The sequence below is a fragment of the Cajanus cajan genome, chromosome 1, assembly GCF_000230855.2.
Source record: "Cajanus cajan strain Asha chromosome 1, NIPB_CcT2T_4, whole genome shotgun sequence".
Classification (NCBI taxonomy): domain Eukaryota; kingdom Viridiplantae; phylum Streptophyta; class Magnoliopsida; order Fabales; family Fabaceae; genus Cajanus; species Cajanus cajan.
The window spans coordinates 55,384,061-55,408,552 of NC_138517.1; the positions used below are offsets into that span (position 1 = coordinate 55,384,061).

The 24,492-nt window shown below is 36.1% G+C and overlaps 1 protein-coding gene across 1 annotated transcript; it reads right to left on the minus strand.

Moving 5' to 3' along the window:
* Positions 1–14,781: 14,781 nt before the first annotated feature.
* LOC145954966 (uncharacterized) lies at positions 14,782–19,413 on the minus strand. Its single transcript, XM_083069662.1, has 4 exons — positions 17,923–19,413; positions 17,495–17,643; positions 15,833–17,269; positions 14,782–15,502 (listed from the first exon to the last, which is right to left on the minus strand). The coding sequence occupies exons 1-4, from the start codon at positions 19,411–19,413 to the stop codon at positions 14,782–14,784; spliced, it is 3,798 nt and encodes a 1,265-aa protein (XP_082925788.1).
* Between the last annotated feature and the right edge of the window lie 5,079 nt (positions 19,414–24,492).

The following is a 24,492-nucleotide window of genomic DNA, read 5'->3' on the forward strand; positions in this document are numbered from 1 at the left end:
ATCAAAGGATCATCCACAATTCTTTGTGTGAAGCCTTCCTTGGAAGAGTGATTCTTCCTCCATTCCTTTACCGTTTCCTTCCCTCCATTTCTTGCATCTAATTTCCTTACCCACATTCCAGAAATTAAGTCCAAGATTTTAACCCAAAAGATCCTTCCCTACATTCCAGAAATTAAGTCTAAGATTTTGAACCCAAAAGATCCTTTTTCAACTCTGGTGCAATTAGGAATCATATCAGGGGGATGGTCTAATACCCTATGCTTTATTGTTGTCTAAAATTTTTGAGAAAGCTGGTGTGGATCTTAAAGGGGAGAAAAAGATAATTCTCCATGCCTCCAATAAGATTGAAAAATCTTTTTTGCATCATATGGGGATGCTAAAACAAGAAGATAAATGGGTGTTCAAAGGTGATGCTCCTCCAACACAAGAACCGGCGATGGATGAAGATGGAGTTCCATCTCGTGATGAGGAACTGACACCACACGTGGAGCTTGGACCAGTGCAAGAGCAAGAACTGGAACCTAAAGCGTTTTCCCCGTTTGAAGATATTATGATCAACAAGCTTGATGTTGTGATGGAAATGACAAGGAAACATGACTCATATTATTCTGGTATTCTTGATCGGTTTGATAACATTGATCATGAGATTGCTAGGATTAAGGCTCAACTTGGAATGCAAGAGGATTCAGAGTGATGCGTTTAGGAGTTTTAGAAGTTCTAGTTTTAGTTTTAAAACTTCTAGTTCAAAATTTCAATTTGGTTGCAATGATTTTAATTTCTGAACATTTGACTTTTGCTTATTTTGGTTTGAACAATTTTAATTCTAGAACAATTTGAATTTAATTGTGTTGTTATATTGTGTTTGGTATGATTTGATCATGGTCACATTAATTTGAATGTTTGATACTGCTATATTGTGGTTTGGACATTGATATATGTTTGTGATAAAATTGATGCATATATGTTGATGTTTGCTGGCATATTTGGGATAATGCTTATTATAGCTGATGTATCATCTGGAATAAATTGTGTATGAAGTACATATGTGTTCATGATGTATCAAATTCTTTGATACAAGTTCTAATATTTATTTGGATTAATTGGAACAATGCCTATGGTGTTAATGCTTCATTGATTTCTTGATATTAAGTTAGTCTTGTGGCATTAATTGTGAGCAAATGACTCTTGTGCATATATCTATACATATGCAATCTGCAAAAATTGATTCTCCATATCTGGACATATATATTTGTACCTATTTGTTTTTGATGTTGTGCAAAGGGGGAGAAAGGTTTGAATTTGTTTTGCAGGTGTCTAAATATGAACAAGGAATAAGCTACTCATATCAAACAATGTGAAAAGCTGGTTGGCAAAACATAGTGGTTTGTCATCATCAAAAAGGGGGAGATTATTGAGATTCATGGAGTAGTGAATCAACTAAAGCTCTGAAGTATGAGAGAGCATGAGAGTTTTGATGAAAAAAATGGGTGGATTCTGAAAGTTGAAGCTAACCAAGTTTATAAAGTCTTATGTGATTTATTGTTTTGATTAGCTTATTTTGCATGTGTGTGCTTTGTGCATGAGTTAATCTTAATCTAAATTGATTGAGAGTGAGTATGATGATGATTTTTTAATACTAGGAAATATTTTTGCAGTATAAAATTGAGTTTTTGAAAACTAACTCAAAATAATCGATTATCATTAAGTATAATCGATTATTCCAGCAACAGGTGAAAATAGGCTTACTGTAATAATCGATTATCTGTGAAGTAATCAATTATCCCAAGAAGCACTCTCTAGAATAATCAATTATCCTATAAAATAATCGATTATTCTGTTCTTGAGTGATTTCTAGAAATCATGAAGAACAAAATAATCGATTATCCTTTAAAAAAAATCGATTATCTGGTTCTGAAATTTTTATAAATAGCTTTGACACTTTGAAACTTCAGAACAGAGAATGAATTCAGAATCAACGAAAGAAAAACTAGATTGTGAAGTCTTTGTGACCTTCTTGGAGTGTTTTCTTTGTGAAACCAAGAAGAAAAACATTTTGCGAAATGCTTTGAAAAAGATCATCATCATCACTGCATTCTTGGGAGAGGAAGATTAAGATTTGCTTTTGGAAATCACAGTCTGATTTGTTCAGCTTCTATGTGAATTCATTCCTGTAATTCTTTGTGTAAAGTGCAAGGGAAATCTTGAGTAGGTGTCTCAAGTGGTAAGGAATTCTTGTAGTGGGTTTCTACAAGAAGTGCTTTCTTGGGGGCAAGAAAGTGGTATCTTGAATGTAGGAGTATATGCATGTGTGGTTATCTTGATCAGGTTATGATTGAGGACTGGATGTAGGTCACATGTGGAGTGGCTGAACAAGGATAAAATACTTGTGTATTCTTCTCTCTCACTCTTATCTTTTACATTGAGTAAAATCTTGGTTGAGTGTTAAAGTGGATGATCTTGATTAATATGTTTGTATGCATAACATTGCTTTAAACTGAACCAAAGTGTTGCATATTAAGTGTTCTTAACACTGAACTTAATCAAGATTAATCAAGAAAGAATATAGGACACATTCCCATTAGAAAATCTTTCAAGGAACTTCTTTGAGAATTCATATTAGAAAAGTTTAAGTTGAAATAAAGATCCTTAGAACTCTGAAAATTTTTTAAGTGTCATAGAATCCAATTCACCCCCTCTTGGATTGAGCCATTCTTTTCTAACAGAAAGGTGTTAGTTTTCTTATTAATATATATTTATTTACCTATGATTCCTTTCTATTTGACAAACAAATGCAACACGCATATGCTCAAGCAAATGTGCACCGCTAAAAGTCACGTTCAAATCCTCAAATCTATGAAAAATTAGGAGCAAAATGAGTCTAATATGCAAAATTTTGCCTAGGCCCAGTTCTGGCCATATTAATAGTCACACCCTCAAGCATTGCTAAATGCCACCCCTGATGATGGAGGAGGCCCATGGGCTAAGGGCCCAACTACTAGAGCAATGGCAAGAAGGATGCATGAAGAGTGGGCCCAAGCCCAAGGGAAGCCCACCACTTTATTTTGTTGGGCTTTGTATCAACCCTATTAGATTAGGGTTAGTATAGGATTGGGCCTTAGTGCCTTGTATTTCTTTTGGGCCTTGTATTTTCGGCCTTGTAGTGTAGGAGTTTCATTTAGAGGTCATGTGAGTTTAGGGTTATTTAGGTTCCATGTGAATTTACATTAGCATCTAATTAGAAGCACATTTGGTGTGCATTTCGGCCATGTGCAACACATGCACATGGTGTGATCCGAAATGCAACTCAAATGGCCTCCTAATTACATGCCAAATGAGTGCACATGGAGGGGGTGGCCGGTTGGCACCAAAATTTGAATTTTAGAATTCAAATTTTGGCGCCTAGAGTTAAGTTAACCATACCATGGTTTTACTTAACTCTAGGTGAACCCAACTTAAACCCTTAACCTAATTTCACCTATAAAGCTTCCTATGGCCGAGTCTTGTGGTACTTTTGGGAATTAATTGAATGAGATTTCTGCATTTGAAACCTCTCCCTCCGAAAGTCCTTTGGTCACCTATCTCTACCCTCCTTGAGTGCTTCTCTTTGTAGAGCTAGGTCACCTTTCTTCCTTGGCATTTAGCTAGAAGCAAGCTTCGGCCACCTTGAGTCTCCTTGGAGCTCCAATCCTTGACGCCTCTTCCAAGGATCCGTGGAGATTTGAAGTTCTTCCTATGTGCATCCAAGTGGAAGCACATCAAGTGGTATCAAGAGCATCCGGTTTTGTCTTCAAGAGATAAGTTTTGATCCTTATCTTTTGAAATTTTTGATCCGTGGTTTCTTCATCTCATGTTCATCTTGTTCATTTTTGTGTTTATGTCATTTGAGAGTTGCTTCCTTCCTAGATCTAATTTGAGCCTTAAAATTTGATGGATCTAGTTTCTTGTTGCTTGAATGATTCATATATGCGCCTATGTTATATGCTTCCATGAATCATGCTCTCTCCTTGTGCTTAATTAGGAATTTTCTACCTATTAGCTTTTTGATTTGTTTGAGTCTTCTTGAATTTTATTCGGTCATTGAAAATTGTTTGAGTCTTAATTTTTGTTTTGAATCCATGTTTAGTAAGGTTGTGTAGTTCTTTATATGTTCATCATTCCTAGCATTGCTTGTTGATCCTTTTGAATTTTTTCTTTTGAAAGTTGAATCAATTTTTTCTAGATTTGGCCGAGATCCATAAGTGTTTGTATAAGCTCATCAAATTTTGTTTTGAATTGAGTTCATGAACTACTATTAGATCATTAGTAGTTTTCTTAGAATTTTAGGTTTTCCAAATTTTGAAAATGTCTTAAATAATTTGTGTAGCCGTGAGTGTTTGATCTTAATTTTGTGGTGTGTGCTGAAAAATTTGTGTTACTAATTCAAATTTGAATTTGAATCTTGGAGCCTAAAACCGTGAGCATGTGCCATTCCAAAATACAAGCATGAAAAGCATGTTCCATTTATCTTGAATTTGAATTTTATTTGGCTTGTCATTTGACAATTCAAATTTGAAATCTGGTTTTTAGAGTTCCATAAGGTGACCGAGACTTATATGATTTCTAAGTATTGAAAGAAAAAGGCAACTCCTAAGTTTGTAAAAAAAAAAAAAATATTAGAAGAAAGATCAAAAGAAATTCAAAACAAAAGTGCATTAAAAAAAAAATATAGCTAAACCTAATTTGAAAAGCAAAAGCCAATTAAGGAGTTTGAAATCTAAATTGTTGCTTCTCGGTTGTATATGTCTTTTGGCATCATAACATTTTCAGCTCACTTATTTCTTTTGAGTGTTTTTGGTTTTGTGCATCTAATCTAGAACTATTCCTAGGTCAACTCCTTCTTGTTCTAGTCAACTACTTGTTTGTGTCATATAGTCTTGTCATCTCTTAATCTACTCTTGTTCTTTGTTTGTCCTCACTATCCTTTGTTGTTCCTATATTTGATTTAATCAAAGTGTGGCTTAAGTTTGACCTAGCCTATCTTCCTAGAAGCTAGTTCTACAAGGGTCATCAAAAGAAGCCTAAGGAAAGGAGGAGAAAGGAAGCTAGAGAACTCTCGGTTTTGACTACTTAAACACAAACCATAAACACCTTATTGGCTGGATTGGTGTGGCTGCTGGACTGGATTAAACCGTGAAGATTGAAGGAGATTCAATTTGAATTGTATTTGTATTTTAAAAAAAATATATATATATAAGTATTAGTGACCGATTTTAGTGACCGATTTTTTCCTTACCTATTTGAAATTTTGTTGCAAATTTGGTCTCTAATTCATCACTAATTCTTTGTGGCTGTTTTTAATTCTTCATTCCAGCCACTTGTTCTTTGTTGTTCATACTTTGTAATTGGCCATTTCAAGGAGTGTCTTGGGAGTGTCTTTGGTACACAACCATCTCTCCTTAATTTTTCAATTTTCGTTAGTGCATTGGTGGGAGTGGTCCTTGATTGATCTTTGGTATCTCTCAAGCTCTCACCCTAGGACACGTTTAGATAGCTTATTTCTCTTGTTTATCTTTTGTTTAATTGCTTTCCTACGACTAGTATGCCATAGCTCATAAAACATCAAAAATAATTTTCATTGAAAAGAATTTGGTAAAGATTAACTACAAAGGGGATTAGTAATTTTTACTTGAAGAGGCTTGGTTTTTAAGTGGCTCTTAGTAGCTCACCTCCCTCCAAAGTTCAATTTGTATACATAATCCTCTAAGTACTTAGTCTTAACCTTGTACAAAAACAATTGCTTTTCAAAGTTCATTCATAAAAAATAATCTTTCACCTATAATGGAAGAATTTTCTACTCCTCATAGTGATACTAATTCAAGTGACAACAAAAGTTTTACTAAATTGTCACGAGAATTAAGATCACTAAAGATATGGAAAGAGCAAGAATTACAACAAAAACTTGAAAAAGAAGCTCAATTTGCTCTAATGGAGGAGGAAATTCGTTTATTAAAGGAGAAAGATAAAAGGAAACATCATCATGGTCAACATAGTTCCTACGTTCATAGTTCCACACTAGGAGAGTCAATGCATGATAGCCTAGCTTTAGGAGATCATTATCAACCACCTCCTAGGAGAATCCATAGGACCTCCAAGACAAGGGAATCTAGGGTAGATCTTCCTTATTTTCATGGAAAAGATGATGTGGAGGGTTATCTAGACTGGGAAATGAAAGTGGAACAAATATTCACTTGCCACCAAGTGAGTGAAGAAAGAAAAGTGTCCCTAGCCACCTTGAGTTTCCAAGGTCATGCCATGTATTGGTGGACCTCTCTTGTGAGAGATAGGCGTCTCCATAATGAACCTCCAATTCAATATTGGAATGAATTAAGGAGTGCCTTGAGGAGGAGACATATACCCTCTTACTACACTAGGGAGCTTATCAACAAGCTCCAAAGACTCCATCAAAAAAATATGACTGTGGAAGAATATAGACAAACGATGGAGTTGTACATCATGAGGGCTGGCATTAGAGAAGAGGAAAATATTACCATTGCTAGGTTTTTTAGTGGATTATCCTATGAAATAAGAGATAAGGTTGAGCTTCTCCCTTATAGGGATTTGGATGATTTGGTTCAACTTTGCATAAAGGTTGAACAACAAAATTTACGCAAAGGTTTTCAAACAAGCTCATAGTCATCTTCTTTTTCTAAGGATAACTACAAGAGGGAAGGTAAGAAAAATAATTTTGAAAAAAAGACTACTTTTACCTCCAAAAATCTAGACAAAGGTAAAGAAAAAGATAAAAAAAATAAACACTTCACACACTAGCCCAAAGTCTAGTGACATAAAATGCTTTAAGTGTCTTGGGAGAGGCCACATTGCTTCTCAATGCCCTAACAAAAAAGTGATGATTTTAAGGGGCCAAGACATTTATAGTAGCCATGATGAAGCTCCTACTTCTTCATCTTCAAGTGAGGATGAAGAAGAAGCAAGTGAAGAAGAGTCATGTGAGGTTACTTATCCTTATAATGGGGAACTTCTTATGATGAGAAGGGTCCTCAATAACCAACCTAGTGATACACAATCCCAAAGAGAGAACATCTTTCATACAAGATGTAACATTTCAAACAAGGCTTGTTCTCTCATAGTGGATAGTGGATCTTGGTGCAATTGTTGTAGCACTAGGATGGTTGAAAAGTTGGATTTGACTACCACTCCCCACCCAAAACCTTATCAACTTCATTGGCTTAATGATGATGGGGATATGGTGGTCAACCAACAAGTGGAAGTAGAGTTTTCTATAGGGAACTATAAAGATAAAGTTAAATGTGATGTAGTTCCTATGGAGGCTTGTCATATTTTATTGGGTAGACAATGGCAATTTGATAAACAAACTCATCATGATGGTCTAACTAATAAAATAACTTTCACACATAAGGGTAAAAAGTTTGTGCTTCATCTTTTATCACCTTCACAAGTGATAGAAGATCAAGTACAAATGAAGGCCAAACGTGAGCAAGAAAAAGGAAAACAAAAAAAAGTTGAAAAAAAAAAAAACTTCTAAAAATTGATGAAAAAGAGGATTCTAGAGAGATTAATGTTCCCTCTCTAGAGATAGTTCAAGAAGAGAGTTTTCCATCAAAACCTTTACACAAAACTTCTCTCTTTATTGAACCATCTTCTCATATCCTCATGTGTAGAGGAACATTAACTTGCACTGCCACATCTCCTTTGGAAACTTCTCTACCTTTTGAGGTAAAAACTCTTTTAGAAGAATTTGATGAAATATTCCCTAAGGAAGGCCCAATTGGACTTCCTCCTTTTAGGGGAATAGAGCATCAAATAGATCTTGTGCCTGGGGCTAGTCTTCCAAATAGACCAGCCTATAGGACTAATCCACAAGAAACCAAAGAGATAGAGAAGCAAGTACAAGAGTTGTTGGAGAAGGGTTGGATTCAAAAGAGTCTAAGCCCTTGTGCTGTACCAGTCATCTTGGTGCCAAAAAAAGATGGAAAATGGAGGATGTGTTGTGACTGTAGAGCCATCAACAACATCACCATAAAATATAGGCACCCAATTCCTAGGCTCGATGACATGCTTGATGAATTGCATGGGTCATCCATATTTTCCAAGGTAGATCTTAAGAGTGGATATCACCAAATTAGAATCAAGGAAGGTGATGAATGGAAAACCGCTTTTAAGACTAAGTTTGGACTATATGAATGGTTAGTAATGCCTTTTGGGCTTACTAATGCACCTAGCACATTCATGAGGTTAATGAATCATGCCCTTAGGGATTGCATTGGTAGATTTGTAGTAGTCTATTTTGATGATATTTTAATCTATAGCAAAAGTCTAAGTGATCATGTGGATCACCTAAGGCAAGTCTTTCTTATCCTTAGAGACAATCACTTGTTTGCCAATGTAGACAAGTGCACTTTTTGTGTGGATAATGTTATTTTCTTAGGATTTGTGGTCAGCAAAAATGGGGTTCATGTGGACCCCGAGAAAATCAAAGCCATCCAAGAATGGCCTATTCCTACTAATGTTAGTGAAGTTAGGAGCTTCCATGGTTTGGCAAGCTTTTATAGACGTTTTGTTCCTAACTTCTCTACATTAGCTTCACCTCTCAACGAGTTGGTGAAGAAGGATGTGGCTTTTGAATGGAAGGAAAAACATAACTTAGCTTTCCAAGAACTTAAGCTTAAACTTACTCAAGCACCTGTTCTAGCTTTGCCTGATTTTTCAAAAACTTTTGAGCTAGAATGTGATGCTTCAGGTCTTGGCATCGGGGCTGTATTGTTACAAGGTGGTCACCCCATAGCTTATTTCAGTGAAAAACTTCATGGGGCTGCCTTGAACTACCCTACCTATGACAAGGAGTTATATGCTTTAGTTCGTGCCCTTCAAACTTGGGAACATTATCTTGTGACCAAGGAATTTGTCATACATAGTGATCATGAATCACTTAAATATTTGAAGGGTCAACATAAATTAAATAAGAGGCATGCAAAATGGGTTGAGTATTTAGAACAATTTCCTTATGTCATCAAATATAAAAAGGGCTCTACAAATGTAGTAGCTGATGCTTTGTCAAGAAGACATGTTCTATTGAACACTCTAGGTTCTCAAATACTAGGGTTTGATGACATCAAGGAGTTGTATGAGAAAGACCTTGATTTTGCTAACTTTTATTCTGTATGTATTCAAAAACCTTACCAAGGTTACTATATTTCTAAGGGGTTTCTTTTTAAAGAAAACAAACTTTGTATACCCCAGGGATCTATTAGAAAACTTTTGGTTAGGGAGAGCCATGAGGGTGGGCTCATGGGGCATTTTGGAATTGAGAAGACTCTTTCACTTTTGAGAGAGAAATTCTTTTGGCCTCATATGAAGAGAGATGTCCAAAGGTTTTGTAGTAGTTGCATTGCTTGTTTACAAGCAAAGTCTACCACTAAACCTAATGGGCTATATACCCCCTTGCCTATATCCTCTTCTCCTTGGGTAGATATCTCCATGGATTTTATCCTTGGATTACCTCGAACCCAAAGAGGAAAGGATTCCATATTTGTGGTAGTGGACCGTTTTAGCAAAATGGCACACTTTATTCCATGCCACAAAGTGGATGATGCAAGTCACATTGCTAAATTATTCTTTCAAGAAATTGTGAGACTACATGGGTTACCTAAGACTATAGTCTCAGATAGAGATGTTAAGTTCCTAAGCCACTTTTGGAAAACCCTTTGGGCAAGGTTAGGAACTAAACTTCTATTTTCTACCACGTGTCATCCCCAAACTGATGGGCAAACCGAGGTAGTTAATAGGTCTCTAGGGACTATGTTGAGGGCAATCCTCAAGGGCAATAAAAAGTCATGGGATGACTACCTCCCTCATGTGGAGTTTGCCTATAATAGAGTGGTTCACAAGACCACTAACATGTCTCCTTTTGAGATTGTATATGGCTTTAATCCTCTTACTCCTTTGGATTTATTACCTCTCCCTGATGTGGCTTCTTTTATTCATAAAGAAGGTACATCTAGGGCTGAGTTTGTTAAGAAATTACATGAGAGGGTTAGAGATCACATTCAATCCCAAACAGAAAAATACCAAAAATATAATAATAAGGGTAGGAAGGAAGTTATCTTTAAGGACGGTGACTGGGTTTGGCTCCACCTTAGGAAGGATAGGTTTCCTTCTAAAAGAAAGTCCAAGCTTAGTCCTCGAGGAGATGGACCCTTCCAAATCCTTAAGAAAATAAATAACAATGCCTATATCCTAGATCTCCATTCTGAATATGGTGTTAGTTCTAGTTTTAATGTTTCTGATCTCTCTTTATTTACAGGACTAGCTACCCATGAGGAGGATGCATTGGATTTGAGGACAAATCCTCTTCAAGAGGGAGGGGATGATGGAGGAGGCCCATGGGCTAAGGGCCCAACTACTAGGGCTATGGCAAGAATGATACATGAAGAGTGGGCCCAAGCCCAAGGGAAGCCCACCACTTTATTTTGTTGGGCTTTGTATCAAGCCCATTAGATTAGGGTTAGTATAGGATTGGGCCTTAGTGCCTTGTATTTCTTTTGGGCCTTGTATTTTCGGCCTTGTAGTGTAGGAGTTTCATTTAGAGGTCATGTGAGTTTAGGGTTATTTAGGTTCCATGTGAATTTACATTAGCATCTAATTAGAAGCACATTTGGTGTGCATTTCGGCCATGTGCAACACATGCACATGGTGTGATCCGAAATGCAACTCAAATGGCCTCCTAATTACATGCCAAATGAGTGCACATGGAGGGGTGGCCGGTTGGCACCAAAATTTGAATTTTAGAATTCAAATTTTGGCGCCTAGAGTTAAGTTAACCATACCATGGTTTTACTTAACTCTAGGTGAACCCAACTTAAACCCTTAACCTAATTTCACCTATAAAGCTTCCTATGGCCGAGTCTTGTGGTACTTTTGGGAATTAATTGAATGAGATTTCTGCATTTGAAACCTCTTCCTCCGAAAGTCCTTTGGTCACCTATCTCTACCCTCCTTGAGTGCTTCTCTTTGTAGAGCTAGGTCACCTTTCTTCCTTGGCATTTAGCTAGAAGCAAGCTTCGGCCACCTTGAGTCTCCTTGGAGCTCCAATCCTTGACGCCTCTTCCAAGGATCCGTGGAGATTTGAAGTTCTTCCTATGTGCATCCAAGTGGAAGCACATCAAAGTGCCTCACAAATACAAAGGCAAAAATAAGCCTATACAAAGAAACTACTATATGTACAAACATATGAAAAAGGTCTTTAAGATCATCCCATTCCTCTTGGTTCTTTTAAGATATCACCTCTTGGATTCCTTTGCCTTGGCCATAGTCTATCATCCCCTTCCTCTTGAAAAGGATTTGACCTCAAATCTCGAGGGTCTTCATGATTATTGGCCACACCTACAAATATATAATAAAATTCATGAGAGGTGATATTGTCAACAAATAAATGTGAAAGGTATATCCTAGAAGGAATCCTTTCATGGAACCTAAAGAAATCTATGATACTAGACCTTCTAATATAATGAATAGGATCCTCTCCTAAACATAGACTAGGTATATTACTAAATCCTAAAACTGTGCTAAAACTAAAACTATAGCACACTAAAGACTTAATCCTAAAAACTAAAACATCTTGCCTAAAGTACCCTAGGTGGTAACCCAGGCATTTCCTAGAAAATAAGGAAAATACTACTAAGAAATTTGCTAAAACAATTTTGGATTATATTATTTGTTGGATAGTTATGAAAAGAATTTGTCACAAGGAACCTTGAAGGTTCAGATGTTATATCCAACAAATAATATATTCCATAAATTGGGTGCATTATTAAAACAACTAAGGTAGGAAAAGTCCTACACAAAGGAAGGCTTTCTAACTTGGGCACCACCAAGGAAGTAGCATGAGAAGTAGAACTAAGTGAAGTCCACTTTTCCTTCACCAAATCTTGAAGTTGAGACTCTTTTTCTTTAAAAATAATAGATTTATGAATCTCCTCCTCAAGACTAGTGGCAGAATGAGGGCAAGAGTTAAGATCTTTATGAATAAAGAGAATTTTTTTCATAGGATTTTTAGTACTAAAACAATTCTCTTTAGTCACAATTCCTTTAGAGGACATTTCTTCCTCTTTACTCTTCCCTGCACAAAGTTCTTTCTTTTTTTCTATTTCTTCTTTTCTTTTGATTTTCATTTGTCTTCTTCTTTTGTGTTTTCTCATGTCTTCTTTCAATTTTTCTTCTTCTTGTTTAAGAATTCTCAACTTCTCATCTAGGATAGAAAGTTTGGCCTCTCTTTCAATTTTCTCCTTCTCTTTGTGAAAGGCCTCTTGCTTCTTCCATATTTTAAGTGATTTTAGCTCTTTTGTTATGTAAGAAATTCTTTTAGGAGAGCTATCACTTCCACTATAGTTGGATTGTTGAGACATTTTAAACAACAAGATTTTTCTCTTCACACAAAAATAGATTTTATGAAAATAAGATTTTTGGAGTGCTTTAGACTTGGCACTTGGAGGTCTAAGATTACAAATTGAACTTTGGAGGGAGGTGAGCTACTAAAGAGCCACTTAATAACCAAGCCTCTTCAAGTAAAAATCTCTAAACCCCCTTGTACGTTTGTCTTGCACAAAGAAATTTCACAAAGATATTTTTCAAAGGAAAATAACAATCAAGTTCCTAAAGTGTACAATTTATATGATGCTTGAAAACATAAATGGTAAGAAAACATAAATTGCTTGAAAACTTAAAGACAAGAAAACATAAACTAGGCGTGGAAAGCAATTAAACCTATGTGAGAGCTTGAGAGGTTCCAAAGACCTTCAAGGACCCTCTCACAAGTACTAAACGAATTTACTATGAGAAAACTTAAGGAGAGATGGAGATACACCAAAGGCACTCCAAGACACTCCTTAATAAAAGGCCTTGTACAAAAATTGGAAATTAAAAAAATTACAAGAAAATTGAAATGCACATTTTCTTCAAATGAAATGCAAATTCACATTCCAAATGAAATGTAAATTCACTTAAAGAAAATTTAGTGGCTGCACCAAGAATTTTAGAAACAAAAATCAGCCACTAATTTAGTGATAACTTTAGTGACGGATTTGGTATTGAAATTTTTGAAGAAAAATTTCCATCACTACATTTGTTACTAAATTCTTCACAAAATTTTCACAAAAATTTTGCTCCTTCTTTCTCCAATTCAGCCACCTAGCTTGCAGCCTCTCAATGTGTTTCACTCCTCTTTAGAAGCAACCTTGATGATGGTTACTCCTAGGTGTTTCAATTTCCAAGAATCCAATCCAATGAGAAACAAGCTCCTAGGTCACCACCAAAGTCCTTCAATTTGGCTAACCTTGAACTTGGCCTTCAACACCTTCCAAGACGCACTCAACACACCTTAAGATACTGGAATATTAGCACAAAAACTGAAAAGGAACAATTTATATTGGCTACACCAAATGGTAGAGTTAAATGAGACAAACTAGAAGGAGTTCCACAAAAATGACAAGCAACAATTAAGGCAAATTTAGAAAGCTAGCACACAAAAGATATCCTATCAAAGGCACTAGAATGGATTAAAAAATAAAAGCTAAGATTAGAAACAAAAATAAGACACAAATTATGTGGCTAGACTGAAAATATTTAAGCAAAGCTTCACCAAAACCGAGAGCTAGTTTCACTAGGTTTTTCACTCCTTTTGGCTTTTTCTTTTGCTATTTTCTTTCTTTTATTTTTGCAAAATATTTTTCACTTATTTTTCTTTTAATGATCAGGGGTTCAAATGCCTTTTTAACACATATAAGTCTCGGTTTTAGGCTACTAAAAACTGCAGCAAAAATTTCACACAAAACAAGAGGTGTTCACATGCATTTTGAAACTAGTGCTTCACAATTTTGTAGTGTTTTTAGGTCAAATTTTTAAGCACTCATTCTTTTGTTTTTCTCATGCTTTTAGAACACATACACCTCTGTTTTGTCTCTTTTCTAATGTTTTAAAAATTGCAATAGGTTTCAGCCACACATAAGACTCAAGGAAAACCTAATAGGAATTAGTGTTTATGAATTTTTTTTTTGACAAAACTTTTAACAAGACATAATAGAAACCTAACTCTAGGAAATTTGCTAGAACTAATAGCAAATTAAGAACTCAAACATGTAAAGCAAAAGCACATGTAGTAAGGTTCAGATTTAATAAGCAAAAGACACAAGAATTTTGGACACAAACAACACAAAGAAAATTAGGTCAAACAAGCTAGTCTAGGAAGTTTCAACATGTAAAAAGGACTACACATGACTTTCTAAGACAAAACAAGAGATTCAAAAACAAAATCTGATGTGAATTAATCGATTATAAGGAAGGCGCCACAAATATGATTATTTGATAAGCCAAGAAAGATCGCCACAAGAATTGGAGAATTCTTGATAAGATCAAATGATGCAAGGAAAAACCCTAGCAGAGCTAAAACTCACAAAAATTTGTAATCTGAATAATCTGTCCTTTTCTCAATTCTCAAAATGTTTAATACAACTTTTGTTTGAGTTTGCCTCATTTGGAAGTAAATAAAGAAAATTAAAATATTAATATCCCAACAGAAGCTAATATGCCCAAGTGGTTTGATGAAGGCATTATAAGCTTAAGGTCTTGGGTTCAAATCCTGAAATGTAGTAGTTTATTATTTTTATTTTTAATACTGCCTTTTACAAAACAAAACTAACACAACTTTAAAACTTAAGACATAAAAAGATAATAATAATAAAATAAAAACGAAATCTTCCAGTTGGCCTCCTAGCTTCCCAAGCAAGCTATGCATGTAATAAGTCTAGCCTCCTCCATGTGTTGAGTCGATTGTTGGGTCTCTAGTAAATGGGCCACTTTGTGCTGCAATGCCTCTTGGGTTTTTTTAAGCATCCCTCTAGTCATAGGCCCACTTAAGATTTGAATTGGATCTTGATCTTTGTCCTCTTCGTCGTGGACTTGGGCCTTCTGGTCATGGGCCTCTTGAGTTTGGGCTTTTATGTCCACATCATTCTCTCCTTCTTGGGCAGCATTTGTCCTCAAAGCTATGAATTCATCTCCTGCATCAAAATGAGTCAAATCAGCAACATTAAAAGAAGAACTTACACCATACTCACCTGGTAGATCAATTTTGTAAGCATTATCATTGATCTTTTCTAGGACTTGGAAAGGCCCATCTCCTCTAGGTTGAAGTTTAGACTTCCTTTGTTCAGGGAACCTCTCTTTTCTCATATGTACCCAAACCCAATCACCAGGTTCAAAAATAACTTTCTTTCTGCCCTTGTTGGCTTGTTTGGCATAACTCTCAATTTTCTTTTCAGTTTGAGCTTTCACTTGCTCATGCAACTTCTTCACATATTCAGCCTTAGCCTGTGCATCTTTATGCTTAAATTCAGAAATGTTAGGCATAGGTAACAAGTCAAGTGGTGTTAGAGGATTAAATCCATACACAATTTCAAATGGTGAACATTTAGTTGTGCTATGGACAGCCCTATTATATGCAAACTCTACATGAGGCAAATGTTCTTCCCAAAATTTAATATTTTTCTTTAAAACAGTCCTAAGCAAAGTGCCTAAAGTTCTATTCACTACCTCAGTTTGTCCATCGGTTTGTGGGTGACAAGTAGTAGAGAAAAGTAATTTAGTACCCAACTTACCCCACAACGTTCTCCAAAAATGACTTAGGAACTTGGTGTCCCTATCACTTACAATGCTCCTAGGTAGCCCGTGGAGTCGCACAACTTCCCTAAAAAATAAGTCAGCTACATGGCAAGCATCATTAACCTTTTTACATGGTATAAAATGTGCCATTTTTGAAAACCTGTCAACAACAACAAAAATAGAATCTTTTCCATTCTTTGTTCTAGGCAACCCCAAAACAAAGTCCATAGATATATCAATCCAAGGAAAATCAGGAACAGGCAAAGGGGTATACAATCCATGAGGCTTAACTTTAGATTTAGCCTTTTTACAAACAATACAATGATCACAAAATTTATGTACATCATGCTTCATATGGGGCCAATAGAAATGTTCTTGCAAAATTTCCAACGTCTTTTGAACCCCAAAATGACCCATCAATCCCCCCTCATGTGATTCACTCACAAGTAGCTCTCTAATGGAACACTTAGGCACACACAATCTATTTGCTTTAAACAAGAACCCATTATGCCTATAGTAACCATTTTCAGAAAACTTTTCACATGCAGCAAAATTTTCAGCAAAGTCCACATCATGCATATACATGTCTTTCAAAGATTCAAGACCAAATAGTTTAGTTTCAAGCATAGAGAGCAAATTATGTCTCCTAGACAAAGCATCAGCCACTACATTCCCTTTTCCCTTTTTATGCTTGATGACATATGGAAATTGCTCTAGAAACTCTACCCACTTAGCATGCCTCTTATTAAGCTTACCTTGTCCTTTTAAGTACTTTAAGGACTCATGATCACTATGGATGACAAACTCTTTGGGCAAAAGGTAATGTTGCCAAGTCCTTAAAGCTCTCACCAAGGCATACAATTCCTTATCATAAGTGGGATAGTTTAGGGCAGCCCCATTCAACTTCTCACTAAAATAAGCAATTGGATGACCTTCTTGCATCAAAACAGCCCCAATACCCACATTAGATGCATCACATTCAATTTCAAAAGATTTTGCAAAATTTGGTAATGCAAGAATGGGGGCATTAGTTAGTTTGTGCTTAAGTTCAGAAAATGCCTTCTCTTGTTTTTCACCCCATTTAAACCCAACATGCTTTTTAACTATTTCATTAAGAGGTGCAGCCAAAGTACTAAAATCCTTAACAAACCTCCTATAGAAACTAGCTAACCCATGAAAACTTCTCACTTCACTCACATTCTTAGGGGTAGGCCACTCTTGGATGGCTCTAATCTTTTCCTCATCAACTTGTACCCCTTTAGAACTCACAACAAATCCCAAAAACACAACATGATCAGTGCAAAAGGTACATTTTTCAATATTAGCAAACAATTTTTCCTTTCTGAGCACATTCATGACAGCACTTAAATGTTCAACATGCAAATCAAAGTTAGTGCTATATATCAGAATATCATCAAAGTATACCACAACACATTTGCCTAAAAATTCCTTTAAGACATGGTTCATCAATCTCATAAAAGTGCTTGGGGCATTAGTTAACCCAAAGGGCATCACTAGCCACTCATACAAACCATACTTAGTTTTAAAGGCAGTTTTCCATTCATCCCCTTCCCTAATCCTAATTTGATGGTACCCACTTTTCAAGTCAATTTTTGAAAAAATACAGGCACCATGCAATTCATCCAATAAGTCATCTAACCTAGGAATAGGATGCCTATACTTAACTGTGATGTTGTTGATGGCTCTACAATCAGTGCACATCCTCCATGTTCCATCCTTCTTAGGGACTAAAATGACTGGAACTGCACATGGGCTCATGCTTTCTTGTACCCATCCTTTGCTCATCAATTCTTCGACTTGCCTTTGGATCTCTTTGGTCTCTTGGGGATTACTTCTATATGCTGGTCGGTTGGGCAATGACACTCCTGGAATGAGATCAATATGGTGTTCAATTCCCCTCAAAGGTGGTAGTCCCTTTGGTAACTCCTTCGGAAACACATCTTTATATTCCTGCAAAATAAATTCAACACTAGGAGGAATAGCAATTTTATTTGAATTGTCAGCAACAAAAATATTATTTTTGCAGTACATCAAGTAAAGTGGTTTGTGAGCAAGAAACATCTTTTTCACCTCACTTTCTTTTGCTAAACAACTCATTTTTCTCTCAAGTGTTTCACTCTTTCCCTCAAGTGTTTCACTCTTCTTCTTTCTACTTTTGATAGGTGTTTCACTCTTCTCTCTTTTCTCTTGCATTATTTTTTCTCTCATTTTTATTTGATCCTCACACACATCTCTAGGAGATAATGGTTTGAGAATAATTTTCTGGTCATTGTGCATGAAAGAAATTTTGTTGGTGAATCCATCATGTAGTGCTTTTGTGTCATACTGCCATGGCCTCCCTAGGAGGAGATGAGTTGCCTCCATTGGAACCACATCACACAACACCTTATCATTATACCTTCCAATTGAGAAGCACACCTCAACCTGCTGAGTTACTTTCATCTCTCCATCTTCACTAAGCCATTGAAGTTTGTATGGCCTAGGATGTGGTTTGGTTCCCAAATTTAACTTAGATACTAATCTGGAACTAGCCACATTAGTACAACTTCCACCATCAACTATTAAAGAGCATAATTTACCTTTGATGGAACATCTAGTGTGGAAAATATTTTCTCTTTGGGTTTGCTCAAGTGGTTGTATCTGACTTCCCAACAACCTCCTTACCATTAGTATATCACCCTGCAATGCTTCCTCTTCTTTCTCCACTTCTTCTTCATCAGGTTCAGATTCACTAGTGATTTGCCCATCCTCCTTCATGATCATGATCCTCCTAGTTGGGCATTCAGAAGCAATATGTCCTCTTCCCAAGCATTTGAAGCATTTGATGTTTCTAGTTCCAGTAGGAAAGACAGATGTATTTGGATTTGTTGGTGATTTCCCTTGTGGAGGAGTCACTGCTGAACTAGATGAATTTCCTCCTTCCTTCTTAAATCTATCCCTCCAGTTTGGATTATAAGAACTGGAAGAATTCTTCCTTGCTATACCTTTCCTCTTGAGTTGTTGTTCAACCTGTACAGCCTTGTGCAACAAATCTTCCATCTCCACATATTCCTGCAATTCCACAACATCCCTAATATCAGTGTTTAGGCCATTCAGAAAACGAACCATTGTTGCTTCATTTTCTTCCTCTATGCAGGCTCTCATCAATGCCATCTCCATCTCCTTATAGTATTCTTCAACAGTCATGCTACCTTGAGTTAATTTTTGAAGTTTTAAACGCAAAGTTCTACTATAACTGGTTGGCACGTATCTCTTCCTCATGACTCTCCTCATTTCAGCCCATGTATCTATTTCCCGTTCCTCATCTCTTTGCATTTCCTTTTGATATTTGTTCCACCAAATGAGGGCATAGTCTGAGAATTCAGCTGCAGCCAACTTGACCTTTTGTGCTTCAGTATAGTCATTGCATGAAAACACATGCTCAATCTTCATCTCCCACTCTAGATAGGCATCTGGATCACTCCTACCTTTGAATGGGGGAACATTCAACTTCACTCCTTCAAGTCTGTTTTGTCTAGGACCTCCATTGCCGCCTCTACCTCCCCTATTTCGGTTAGGACCTCCATCATCTTGATTTAGTTGATTTTCAATTCCTTCAATCCTCTCATAGAGCTCTTGATTATTTTGTGTCATCAATCTTTGCATTTGTGCAGTCATAGCTTCAAGTAACAATCTTTGAGCTCCATCTAAATGAGGACCACCACCTCCCGCTCCTGCCATTGTTCAACTAAAAGAACCGAAAACAAAAAAAAAAAAAATGTGAAGTAATAGGACCTTACCACTCTTCTCACGTGTTTGCACTCAAAGATGTACCACTCGTGTTTACTCTCAACTTGGCTTTTGTGTAAATATTCACTCTTGCCTTTTTCCACTCAATCTCTGACTTAAGGTTCTTACAAGAATCAAATAATCTATAATCAAGAATCACCTTCAAGGATAGCAATCATAAGGAATAAAATAGAATTGTAGTACCCACAAAGGACAAGTAGCAACGAACAAGGAAGACACTTGACACTTAGGAATTTTATCAAACAGGTAATGTGCACAAAATTTAAGGAAGAACAACTGCCATATATTTATATATATATATATATATATATATATATATATATATATATATATTTTTTTAACTTCTTTTGCTGCAGATTTTTTTTTTTTTTTTTTAAACTTCTTTTGCTGCAGATTTTTTTTTTTTTTTTCTTTTTAGAAAACTTTTTTTTTTTGGCAGAATTTATGTTCCAAAATGAAAGAGAATCACTAAAGAAATATGTGGATACACAATAACAAGAAGAAATGAAACAAGGAAAGAAAGAAAAATTTAAAACAGGAATTTGAACAGTACCGTGAACAGTGATGATGAACAGTGCGCGTGAAATAGTATCGATGAACAGTACCAGGAACAGTGACGATGAACAGTGCGCGTGAACAGTATCGATGAACAGTACCAGTAACAGTGACGATGAACAGTGCGCGTGAACAGTATCGATGAACAGTCAGGAACTGTGTGTGTGAACAGTACCGATGAACAGTACCCCCAACCTAGCTCTGAATACCAAATGATGTGAATTAATCGATTATAAGGAAGGCGCCACAAATATGATTATTTGATAAGCCAAGAAAGATCGCCACAAGAATTGGAGAATTCTTGATAAGATCAAATGATGCAAGGAAAAACCCTAGCAGAGCTAAAACTCACAAAAATTTGTAATCTGAATAATCTGTCCTTTTCTCAATTCTCAAAATGTTTAATACAACTTTTGTTTGAGTTTGCCTCATTTGGAAGTAAATAAAGAAAATTAAAATATTAATATCCCAACAGAAGCTAATATGCCCAAGTGGTTTGATGAAGGCATTATAAGCTTAAGGTCTTGGGTTCAAATCCTGAAATGTAGTAGTTTATTATTTTTATTTTTAATACTGCCTTTTACAAAACAAAACTAACACAACTTTAAAACTTAAGACATAAAAAGATAATAATAATAAAATAAAAACGAAATCTTCCAGTTGGCCTCCTAGCTTCCCAAGCAAGCTATGCATGTAATAAGTCTAGCCTCCTCCATGTGTTGAGTCGATTGTTGGGTCTCTAGTAAATGGGCCACTTTGTGCTGCAATGCCTCTTGGGTTTTTTTAAGCATCCCTCTAGTCATAGGCCCACTTAAGATTTGAATTGGATCTTGATCTTTGTCCTCTTCGTCGTGGACTTGGGCCTTCTGGTCATGGGCCTCTTGAGTTTGGGCTTTTATGTCCACATCAAAATCTATGCTCAATGAATGTTTTCCAATCACGGACAAATGTGAATGAATGGAGATACTCAACAAAACAAAACACACAAGCAAAGAGAACCTAAAGCACAACACAATTGATTCACGGATTAGGAAACAAGCAAGAACATGAACCAACTTACTTCTTATGTGACATATAAGATCTATCAAAAAAATTTAGAAAATTTAGATCCATTCAGAAAATAGAAGAAGGAAGAGACAACACGGATTTATACAAAAAAAATTAGAACACCAAACCTCAAGAGCACTAGGCTCTAGATACCAAAAATGATGGAAGCACTTGGAGAAGATTGTGATTCTTCCAAGATTCCATGCAAGGACCGAGATGCTCCTTGAGGTTGACACCTTTAGAACTCTAAAATCTCCTTTGAAGAAGCTTCAATGGAGGAGAATTTCTTGAAGAAGGTTCGGCCACTTCCTAAGCTTGTGAAAGAAGCTTGAGGAACCAAGGCAAAGTTGAAGAACTTTGCTAGAAACCTTAGAGAGAAATTCTCCACGGTTTTGAGGGACTCTTGAGTGAGAGAAATCTGAAGTTTATTTCTAAATTTTGTCAAAAGTGAATACAAGAGTAGAAATTACAAATATATAGGGAGAAGCTAACCATCCATGGTTTCTAATCTTAACCATGGTTCACTAGGAACCATGGTAAGGTGTAGCTAACCATCCATGGTTTCTAAAACTTGTAGGAGAAGCTAACCTTGACCATGGTTCACTTAAGAACCATGCTAAGGTCAGCCAAACCTACTAAGGTTTAGAAGCTTGGAAGGCAAGCTTCAAAGCTTGTAGGAGAAGCTAGAAATTTCGGCCAAGAACAAAAGGAATGAGCTAGGCGGCCAAGGCTCAAAAATGCTCCATGATTTATTTCAAAAATAATTGATTTGGTTTAGTTAGGTTCATCATATGATGATGAGACCTATCTAAATCAAATCTATGAAAAATTAGGAGCAAAATGAGTCTAATATGCAAAATTTTGCCTAGGCCCAGTTCTGGCCATATTACTAGTCACACCCTCAAGCATTGCTAAATGCCACCCCTGATGATGGAGGAGGCCCATGGGCTAAGGGCCCAACTACTAGAGCAATGGCAAGAAGGATGCATGAATAGTGGGCCCAAGCCCAAGGAAAGCCCACCACTTTATTTTGTTGGGCTTTGTATCAAGCCCATTAGATTAGGGTTAGTATAGGAGTGGGCCTTAGTGCCATGTATTTCTTTTGGGCCTTGTATTTTCGGCCTAGTAGTATAGGAGTTTCATTTGAAGGTCATTTGAATTTAGGTTAATTAGAGTTACATGTGAAATTACATTAGCATCTAATTAGAAGCACATTTGGTGTGCATTTCGGCCATGTGCAACACATGCACATGGTGTGATCCGAAATGCAACTCAAATGGCCTCCTAATTACATGCCAAATGTGTGCACATGGGGGGGTGACCGGTTGGCACCAAAATTTGAATTTTAGAATTCAAATTTTGGCGCCTAGAGTTAAGATAACCATACCATGGTTTTACTTAACTCTAGGTAAACCCAACTTAAACCCTTAACCTAATTTAGCCTATAAATTCCTTATGACCGAGTTATGTAGCTACTTTGGATATTATTGAATGAGCATTTCTCTCAAAGAATTCTCTTCTCCGAAGTCACCTTTGCTTCTAGCCTCTACCCTCCTTGAGAGCTTCTCCTTGTAGAGCTAGGACACCTTATCTTCTTAGGACTTAGCTTGAATGCAAGCCTAGGTCACCTTGCTCCTTTGAGGCGTCTCAAATCCTTGAAGAATCATCTAAGGAATTCGAGAAGGAGTGAAGAATCCATGTGCATCCAAGTGGAAGCACATCAAGTGGTATCAAGAGCTTCAGTCTTCAAGAGATAAGTTCATCTTCTTGAATTTTGATCCGTGGTTCCAACTTGTTCTTCTGTTCATCTTGAGTTCATCTTGTTCAATTTTTGAGTTCATGTCACTATTGAGTTGATTCCTTCCTAGATCTAGTTTTTTTGTTTCAAAATTTGATGGATCTAGTTTGTATTGCTTGAATGATTCATATGCGCCTATGTTATATGCTTTCATGAATCATGCCAATTTCTTCTTGTTCTTAATAGGAAAATTTTGCCTATGTTCGTTTTTGCTTTTGTTGAGTCATAATTGAAATTTTATTCGGTCAATTGTATGTTGAGTCTTTTATTTTGAAATCCATGTCTAGTAGGATTGTGTAGTTCTTTGATGTTCATCATTCCTAGCTTTGCTTGAGTAGTCCGTTTGAATTTTTGTTTGAGTAAATTTGGATTCATTTTATGGATTTGGCCGAGATCTATTGTCTTGGTAAAAGCTTATCATTTTGGTTTTTGTTTGAGTTCATAAACTACTACTAGATCATTAGTAGTTTTCTTAGAAATTTGTAGGTTTCCAAAAATTTTATAATGTCTTGAAAATTTCTTGAATCCGTGAGGTTTGATTTTGTATAAGTTGGAGTGTGCTGAAATTTGTGTTTGGAAATTCAAATTTGAAATTGAGTTGGAGCCTAAAAACCGTGCATGTGCTATTCTAAACTACAAGCATGAAAAGCATGTCATATGTCACTTGAATTTGCACTTAATTTCACTTGTATTTGGCAACTATTCTAAACCGGTTTTTAGTGCTACTATTAAGTGTGACCGAGAATCATTTGTGACAAATTTTTTGTGAGCAGCAAAAGGCAACTCCTATTTGATAAAAAAAATTTAGAAGAAAGATCAAAAGAAATTCAAAACAACATTAAAAAAAAATGCTAAACCTAATTTGAAAAGGAAAAAGCCATTTAAGGAGTTAGTTTATCAATTTGTTTCTTCTCGGTTGCTAGTTGAATTTGATTCATAAAAAGAATTTTTTCAACTCATCTATTTTGAGTGTTTGGTTTTGTGCATCTACTCTAGAACTATTCCTAGGTCAATTCCTTCTAGTTCTAGTCAACTACTTCATTTGTGTCATATAAGCTTGTCATTACTTAATCTACTCTTGTCTTCTTTTCCTTCCATATTTTCTTTTGCTGTTCTTATCTTGTGCTAATCAAAGAGTGACCTAAGCTTGACCTAGCCTATCTTCTTAGAAGCTAGTTCTACAAGGGTCATCAAAAGAAGCCTAAGGAAAGGAGGAGGAAGGAAGATAGAAGTGGCTTGCGGATTTTGACTCCTTAAACACAAACCATAAACACCTCTTGGCTGGAAATTTGGTGGAGGCTGGACTGGAAAACCGTGAAGCATCTTGGAGTTTAATTTCATTTGTATTTGAATTTAAAAAAAAAATGTATAAGCATTAGTGACCGATTTTAGTGACCGATTTTACCTTACTAATTTGAATTTTGTTGCAAAATTTGGTCACTAATCCATCACTAATTCTTTGTGGCTGTTTTTAATACTTCATTTCAGCCACTTGTTCTTTGTTGTTTATACTTTGTATTTGGCCTTTACAAGGAGTGTCTTGGGAGTGTCTTTGGTACACAACCATCTCTCCTTAAGTTTACAATTTTCGTTAGTACTTGGTGGGAGTG

What these genes read in the sequence shown, in the direction of transcription:
- LOC145954966 (XM_083069662.1), bottom strand. Translation starts at nt 19,413, where the DNA reads ATGGCAGGAGCGGGAGGTGGTGGTCCTCATTTAGATGGAGCTCAAAGA. An exon ending in GAGACCAAAGAGATCCAAAG is followed by an intron (nt 17,270 to 17,494) that starts GCAAGTCGAAGA and finishes TGACTTGAAAAG; the next exon opens with TGGGTACCATCAAATTAGGA. An exon ending in ATTTTTGTTGTTGTTGACAG is followed by an intron (nt 15,503 to 15,832) that starts GTTTTCAAAAAT and finishes TGCATATAATAG; the next exon opens with GGCTGTCCATAGCACAACTA.